We start from the raw sequence: 9,243 nt of genomic DNA, 5'->3' as shown, positions 1-9,243 counted from the left end.
ATACATGATCACACACTTGATTTGTCCATAACCAGTTTTGGTTATGGACAAACCAAACCATCCCCTGTTCCATATAACAGGGGATGTCAGAGACAGGGCACCAACTGAGCATTCCAAGAAAATTACACCACCAAAAGACAGATTCAGTCCAATTGAAATTTATTTATATAGCACAAAATCACAGCAAGAATTGCTTCAAGGTGCTTTACAATGTAAGTTAAAGACCCTACAACATTATTTTGTGGAAATTCATAAGTTTTTGGAGAAGTTAGGTAAAATGAGAGTGGCTATTAGTTCTGCTCATTAAGTTACAGTGATATATGCACCTCTATTTTTTTTTCCACAAAGCTGGACTAATAAATTGGGTCCCTAGGGAAAAAAGCTAATTTGAGTAAAATGTTCAAATGTTTTGTTCCTGGTAATTACATCATGTCCTCAGCAAATGACAGTGTTGAAATAATAGTTTACCTCATTATTGGCGAGCTGGAACCATGGCTGTTTTCCATAAGTGAAGATCTCCCACAGAATAACGCCAAAGCTCCACACATCACTTTCTGTGGTGAATTTTCTGTACATGATGCTCTCTGGGGGCATCCAGCGGATAGGCAGCATGGTGTGACCTCCCACCTGAACATACAGATACATACATACACACATTGAAATGCTTTATGGGAAAGGTATAAGCAGTATGATAACTTCAAAACGTACACAAACAAGTCAGAATCAACACGGCAAATCTGACTTATACATTTGTGATAATCATTTGAATATAAAAGTAAATACATGAATTCATGCTGGACTGAATTTTGGGCACTCATAGTCTTTTTTGCAGATAACAAAGTAACACATTCCACTTAGTTACTCAAACAAGCAAAAGACATTTTCTTGGCTTTAACACGTTATAAAATAAATGCTGACTTCACAATGCAATGGCTGTAGAAGAATGACATCACACTTAGATTACCTGTCTTCAGAAAATGTAAAAGAAAATTATGCCATACACCAAATGTAAATGTACCAGAAGAGCCCATCTAAAGTTTAAAAATGTTGTCTATATTTTTAGCCTTCATGTGTGCACTGTACAGGGTGGGCCATTTATATGGATACACCATAATAAAATGGGAATGGTTGGTGATATTAAAGTCCTGTTTGTGGCACATTAGTATATGTGAGGGGGCAAACTCCTCAAGATGGGTGGTGACCATGGTGGCCATTTAGAAGTCGGCCATCTTGGATACAACTTTTGTTTTTTCAATAGGAAGAGGGCCATGTGACACATCAAACTTATTGGTAATGTCACAAGAAAAACAATGGTGTGCTTGGTTTCAACGTAACTTTATTCTTTCATGAGTTATTTACAAGTTTCTGACCACTTATAAAATGTGTTCAATGTGCTGCCCATTGTGTTGGATTGTCAATGCAACCCTCTTCTCCCACTCTTCACACACTGATAGCAACACTGCAGGAGAAATGCCAGCACAGGCATCCAGTATCCGTAGTTTCAGGTGCTGCACATCTCGTATCTTCACACCATAGACAATTGCCTTCAGATGACCCCAAAGACCCACTATCGTTGTACCCCATATACCACACCAAACCATCACTTTTGTTGTTCCAACAGTCTTGGAGGGATCCATCCAATGTGGGTTAGTGTCAGACCAATAGCGCTGGTTTTGTTTGTTAACTTCACCATTCACGTTCATGAGTTATTTACAGGTTTCTCTTTGTTCACAACCATTGACATGTCGAAGAGGTTAACACGTGAGGAGCGGATCGAAATTGTGTTGATATCTGGTGAACGCAGTAACCGGGTCATTGCAGCAGATTTCAATGCAAGACACCCTACGAGACCACCCATCTCCCATGCTACAGTTAGCAAACTGCTTGCTAAGTTTCATGAAACTGGTTCAGTGTTGGATTTGCCAAAATGTGGACGCAAGAAAACTGTCACTAATGAAGAAACATCAGTGGCTGTCCTAGCTTCATTCAGCAAGAGCCCACAGCGTAGCACTCGCCGCATGTCACTGGAGAGTGGCATTAGTCGAACATCCCTTCGGCGATATTAGCTACTCACAAATGGCACCCTTACAAACTCCAGCTACTGCAGCATCTCAACGAGGATGACCCAGATCGGCGCACAGAATTTGCAGAATGGGCAAAACAAAAATTGGAACAGGACCCTCAGTTCACGCAGAAGATTTTGTTCAGTGATGAGGCAAACTTTTATGTGAATGGTGAAGTTAACAAACAAAACCACCGCTATTGGTCTGACACTAACCCACATTGGATGGATCCCTCCAAGACTGTTGGAACAACAAAAGTGATGGTTTGGTGTGGTATATGGGGTACAACGATAGTGGGTCCATTCTTCATCAATGGAAACCTCAAGGCCACTGGATATTTGAAATTGCTACATGATGATGTGTTTCCCTCTTTATGCACTGAAGCTGGCACGTTCCCTGAGTTTTTCCAGCAAGATGGTGCACCACCACATTATGGGTGCCAGGTCCGAGCATTCCTAGATGAACAGTTTCCTGGAAAGTGGATTGGTCGTCGTGGGCCAGTTGAATGGCCCCCAAGGTCTCCCGATCTGACCCCCTTAGACTTTTATCTTTGGGATACTGGATGCCTGTGCTGGCATTTCTCCTGCGGTGTTGCTATCAGTGTGTGAAGAGTGGGAGAAGAGGGTTGCATTGACAATCCAACACAATGGGCAGCACATTGAACACATTTTATAAGTGGTCAGAAACTTGTAAATAACTCATGAAAGAATAAAGTTACGTTGAAACCAAGCACACCATTGTTTTTCTTGTGACATTACTTAACATTACTGTCAAGTGTTCTCTGTCTGTGAGGTGCCCACACTTGAAAAAGACCAGACTTTGAATTTCACTCACTTTATTTTGACTAGTGATGTGACGTTCTGTATCGAGGCTTCGAAGTCGTGTGTCGAGTAATGGAGGGGGCGTTTCCGCGAAGCGCGTATCGAGGCTTGCTTCATTTATGGGAGGAGCTGAAAATGATGACGTCCGAAGCCTCGCTGCCCGGCTGTACCACGTGACTGGTTCAGAAGTGGTTCGAACTTTGCCGCGAGCTATGACAGCGATATAAACCCCTCAGACCCCATTCAAAATGTGGGTGTTTGATGGAGAGTTGCGGTTAGTGAGAGTTAGAGACAGTTTGGAGAGAGTTTGGAGGTTTAGGAGAGTGAGGAGAGAAAGTCAGGAGAGAATGGAGCCAGCTACGAAGAGAAGGATGTCCTCCCCTGTGTGGGAACATTTTGAGCTTATATCTCCCAACAAGGTATGTAAATTTCTACAGAAGATGTATTTTCATAATACTGATGGTGCAATAAAACCTATGTTAAGCTGTCTGTACTTTTGTACAAGGTGAGGTGTTTGCTATGTGCCAGGGAGCTGGGATATAACAACAACACCTCATCCATGCTTAGGCACTACAGAGCTTTGCATGAGAATAAGGGGAACACCGATTGTGGAGCAAGACCAGGTGAGCCATCAAATGCCATGATAATATAGCATGCAGTAATGTTACTAAATGATATAACAATATTATACAACTGAATAAGTTACGTGTGTGATATTTATATTTGTGCTTTGTCTTTATTGTCTTTCCTCAGGAGAACAATCTCAAATAGATGAAGACCTGGTACCATGGTGATTGAGGACTCCCAGCCATTTAGCATTGTGGAGGACAAAGGATTCAAAAGATTTGTTAAATCATTAAATCCTAGCTATGTTCTCCCCACTAAAAAGGTCATAAAAGCAGTGAAAATTTAGTTTTTACAGAATAAAATGTGAACAGGCAGGACTGAGCCTCAGTGTGTAGCTGTCCATACCTCAACGTTACAAAAGCACAACTACTGTCCACACCCCAACCACACCTCACCTCACAGTAAATGATCATTTCCATTTAAGCATTTCCAAATAATCATTTTCCATACTGCCAGTATAAATATACACAGTATACTGCCATCACTACAATATAATGTTTTACACACTCCTTTTGTTGTTGACATTTACAGGCTGTGTGCAAAAGGCCACACTCTTCAAATTCATGCCAACTAATATTTTTACGTCCAGTAGGTGTCCTACTAGAGCAAATGAAGCTTCAAGAAGCTTTGCACTGGGATGAACCAATTGGATGAAAAGCTTCAGTGCTTCATGAAGCTTCATCTGCCCATCACTAATTTTGACCAGCTAGTTAGATAGCTGATAGGTAGATAGATGGATAGGTAGATGGATAGGTAGGTAGGTAGGTAGATGGATAGGTAGGTAGGTAGGTAGATGGATAGGTAGGTAGGTAGGTAGGTAGATGGATAGGTGAAAAACCGATAACCCATCTAGCTCAAAGTCTTCCTCACAGTGGAAAGTGGATTGTGCTTTGTTTGCTGTCCTCTCAGTATGTTGCACCCAGGTCAAATGACTGCTGCATGCATTTTAAGGTCTACTAGGCACGCCAGCCCTTGATTGCTCTAATTCAGCTCACCTGGCGGAGCAGCTCGCACCAGGCCGCGCTTAGTTGTAGATTACACAAGGTCTAATTAGCGGCCACGCGCAAGCAGCAGCACAGAGCAGGTAGTGAGCAGGAGGAGGAAGAGAGGAGTAACAGCCACACAGACCTACTAGGTCAGCGCGACAATTACATTACTTGCGACAATAATAAGTTTGATGTGTCACATGGCCCTCTTCCTATTGAAAAAACAAAAGTTGTATCCAAGATCGCCGACGTCTAAATGGCCACCATGGTCACCACCCATCTTGAGGAGTTTGCCCCCTCGAATATACTAATGTGCTACAAACAGGAATTTAATATCACCAAGCATTCCCATTTTATTACGGTGTATCCATATAAATGGCCCACCCTGTATTCAGAAAATATATAGAACATATCATATTTTTGTTTTTAATAAATTTGCAGGAATTTCACACAAAATTTTTTCACTTCATCATTATGGGCTATTATGTGTAAAATTTTGAGGTGAAAAATAAATAAATAAATTTAATCTCTTTTGGAATAAGGGTGTAACATGACACAATGTGGAACAAAAGAAGTGCTGTCAACGCTTTCTGGATGCACTTGCAAAGGTCCCTGTCATAAAACAGTTGTTACAGAACAATTCCTCTGCTTTTCCAGCTCTTGAAAATTTCAGAAAAGCTGTTTTTATAAACTGGCATTAAGCGATTACCAAGATGTCTTCAGAGTAAACACATCAGTGTAACTGTAATGAAACGTGTAGAAGATATATCAAATGCAATGGTACTCACGAAGAAACACTTTGTGTATTTCTTGCCTTTTAAAAAGGCTTTTGATACTACAGGTCTTACATTAATGATGAACAATTTAGTAGAGTTGGATGTCTCGAGACCAAGACCGGTCTCGAGACATCCAACTCTACATCCGGTCTCAAGGCCACTTTATGTGGTCTTTGTCTTGTCTTAGTTTGACGGACTTTGGTCTTGGTCTTGTCTTGGTCTCGCTGTCTCGGTCTTGCAGCCTCAGATCGACATAGTGGTCGGGAGATTTGGAGTCAACAGTATCCATGACACACAACGTTACGTTTGTTAATGTGTTGTGCGCAAAAGCATCAGCTCTAAGCGCCGTGCTTAGAGAGTGCTTTGTAGTGAGTAAGAAGAGTCGACTCCCATTGAGCGAGAGCCGGCTCCTCACTTAATTTCCTTTCACTGCTCAGCTCTCACACAGTGGCTCAGCTATGCTCCAATCCGTCCATATTGTGGCCAATCACATGCGAGGATATAGGATAATATCATTATGTGAAAAACAGAGAGGGTGAGAGACGCGACAGTCAAGTGGAGCGTGCGTCTGTCCTCTCAGTAAGTGAGTGAGACAGTAGACAGCGGTGAGGAGGGCTGTGCGAGTGCATCGCAAAAACACATAAATATGCCTGACACCCGTAAACGAAGCAGCATCTGGCTGCAGTTTAAAGACTTTTTTGTCTCGGTCTCGTCTTGGTCTCGATACCCTCTGGTCTTGGTATTGTTTTGGTCTTGGTTTTGGCAATCTTGACTACAAGTCTACAATTTAGCAATGTTGCCCATCTGCAAATAAAACTAATTTAGATTGTTCTGGGCAAAGTGTGTTCGCCTCAGTAATAACCACCATTTTGACTGAGCAGCCTAAATTAGTGACTCAAAAATCCACAGACCAGAGAAGGGGGTGTGAGGGGAAGAGTGGTGGCCTTATTAACCAAACTGATACAGTATAGGCACATGATTTTTTTAAAGATTTGATTATTTGACTTGATTTATAACCATGCTTTACTAATATAACTTGAAGGTAAATGTAAACATTCCACAGATTACTGCTCTAGCACCTCACAGTATAAGTGTACCATATGTGAAGAGCTGCACTTAATGAAACTTACCATTTCATTGCTCATCTTTGAAAACATTTCCAGTTTTGATAAAAAAGAGGAAGACAAAAATACAAGAAGAAAAATGTCCTTACCCTGTAATAATCTGTGCTGTAAATGTCTCTGGACATGCCAAAATCTCCTATTTTGACCAGAAGACCATTCCCCACCAAGCAGTTCCTGGTTGCCAGATCACGATGCACAAAGTGTTGAGATGCCAAGTAGATCATCCCAGCTGCAATTTGGCTGGCTATATGAAGCATCTGGGACAGACCGAGTTCACCACTCGTCTGCAAAGGCTGTCCATCCACTAGGATCATGGCATCTGGCCCATGGGCTCTGATGAGAAAATCATCAGAGGGTTGCACTGTTAGAAATGTAGGACATTCAGGACAATTTTAATGCAAGACGGTTCGACTTAAAAAAATGTAATCTTCTGCACAGAAAACGGAATGAGGCCTACGCAGAAAAGAACACAACACCTACCACAGACAAACATGGTGGAGGTTCTAAGGTGTTTTGGGGATGTTTTGCTGCTTCTGGCAGTGGATGCCTTGAATGTGTGCAAGGCATCACTAAATCTGAAGACTACCAAAAAATTTTGGAAGTCAATGTAGGGCCCAGTGCCAGAAAGCTGGGTCTGCATTAGAGGTCATAGGTGTTCCAGCAACACAGTGACCCCAAACATCTCTCAAAGCACTCAGAAATGGTTGAAGACAAAGTGCTGGAGAGTTCTGAAGTGGCCAGCAATGAGTCCGGATCTAGATCCAATTGAACACTTATGGAGAGATCTCAAAACTGCTGTTGGGAGAAGGTGCCCTTCAATTCTGAGGGGCCTTGAGCAGTTTGCAAATGCAGAATGGTCTAAAATTCCAGTTGAGAGGTGTAAAAAGCTTGTTGATGGTTATAGGAATTGAATGATTGCAGTACCAAAAGAGAGTGCAACCAAATATTAAGTTGAAGGTGCCAATAATTTTGTCCAGCCCAGTTTTTGCATTTTGTGGGAAAAGCTGTCAAATTCAAGTTTGTTTATGTTGATCCACTGCACATAAAGGAAATAAAGATGTGTACACCAAAACAAATGTAATTGTAACAATTTTATGGGAGAAATTGTGCATTTTTTGGAAAACTTCCAGGGGTGCCGATCATTTTGGCCATAACTGTATTTATAGATGGAAGTGTAATGGCTGCAATTATCTCCGTGAGTCTTTATTATATTATAAAAGCCAGTTCTAACCTTTGAGTCCATACTCTTTTATGAGTCTTGCTTAGGTTGTGGAAGAGGTTTGTTGTGTTAATGTCTGTAGGACTTGTTTGCTGCGTAATTTGTTCAATACAGTTTCCTGCTTAGTGTCAGACTTTCCATAATAAACCATGTCCATGCTACAGAGGTAGCCCCTCGTTTAGGAAGTTCTTTGGTGACCATTACTGTTATCTAAAGCAATGAAAAATGTTGACAGTAAACAGTGTGTTTTGCAACATCACGAAATAAATAATAGAGTATAATATGAAACAATAGATGTTTTAATATTGTCATCATATCTCTCACAGACACACATTAGTGAATAGCACTGTTACAAGTAGAATCTACTGGTAAAACTGTCATCAAAACCCTGTAGAAGAAGAAAGACACACCTGCTGCTTCAATGCTTGACTTACCTGAGAAACTTATTGAGATCTCCGTGCTTCATGTACTCAAAGACCATGATGAGAGGGTCTCCATCCACACACACTCCGTAGAACTTCACTATGTGCTCGTGTTGAAGGTTAGTGAGGAGCTCAGCCTCACGCTGGAAATCCTTTCTGGCTGCAAGTGTGGGATCCTTCAGCGTCTGGGAGATTCAGAGAGTATTCTTTTGTCATACAATGGTATCACAGCACAAATGTTACACTCGGATAGCTCGGATAGCTATGGTAACAGTCCTCCCTCATGTGTATATCCATAAGCTTTTCAAAGCAAGGGAGTTATATGCACTCGTGAACTTTTCAACAGAAACTTCATTAATTACTTACAGTAAATGATCCTTAAATTGGGCCAGATTCTGCCAGTATCTGACCACAAATGCCAGTTATTTTCTGTACTTAACACCGGTGAGTTGTCACACAGACTTCCATTTTTTGGCACCCTGTTAAGTGGCAGCCTGTTACAGCACTTCCCATTATTGTTGTTGCTGTGCTGTTTTAATGACTTTATCACCCGATAAGGTTGACCTTCCTTGCACAACTAAGTTGAGATAACTCATTGTTTTGCATCTCATGTCCTACAGCCTGGAGTAAGACTTGTAATTCTGAAGGAGCCACAGGGGAGACAGACCATGAAGTAAGTGGACAGCTAAGAAGAAATATAAACAGGATGTACCAGCTGTAATTGATGTAAAGTCCTTGGAAAATAGGGTGGACGAGCTAGGTAAGCTTATTAACAGAATAAAGGAAAACTGTGAATGCAGTTTGTAGTGTTTCATGGAGATGTGTTCACACTCACACTGGCTTTTTGAGTGGACAGGGATGATAACCTCAGTGTTAATGAGAAATGTGCAGAGACTGCACTGTTTGTGAAGGGTTATTGCCATTGCTCTTTGAACTCAGTTTGAATCAACACAGTGCTTAGATTCCTTCACTAATATATTTTAACTTCGACCAGATGCTTTTGGTAGTCATCACCAAGCTTCTGACATAATTCTGGCTGGATATTTGACCACTGTTCTTGGCAGAATTGGTAGAGTTGATTTAAATTGGTTGATTTCCTGCCACAGACCCAGCTTTTAAGAATGGGCCAGAAATATTTTAAAGAAGTCAGGGTTTTGGGTTGGGCAAAATCAGAGGTCAAGTTAAAAGACACCGAAGAGAGTGTA

At 41.4% G+C, this 9,243-nt stretch overlaps 1 protein-coding gene across 1 annotated transcript in view; it reads right to left on the bottom strand.

Annotated features, from left to right (window-relative positions):
- The window catches only part of LOC102306739 (NT-3 growth factor receptor), a gene marked incomplete in the record, with an annotated part of 98,298 nt that overhangs the window by 9,267 nt on the left and 79,788 nt on the right, over positions 1-9,243 (bottom strand). The window contains 3 exon segments of the mRNA XM_014337191.2: positions 469-627; positions 6,487-6,730; positions 8,051-8,223. Coding sequence (XP_014192677.1) covers positions 469-627; positions 6,487-6,730; positions 8,051-8,223 — 576 coding nt within the window.

The sequence above is a fragment of the Haplochromis burtoni genome, unplaced genomic scaffold, assembly GCF_018398535.1.
Source record: "Haplochromis burtoni strain Fernald_Lab_line unplaced genomic scaffold, NCSU_Asbu1 Contig_169, whole genome shotgun sequence".
Taxonomy (NCBI): Eukaryota; Metazoa; Chordata; class Actinopteri; order Cichliformes; family Cichlidae; genus Haplochromis; species Haplochromis burtoni.
The sequence above is the reverse complement of the archived record's forward strand: the minus strand, read 5'-3'. Positions and strand labels throughout refer to the sequence as shown.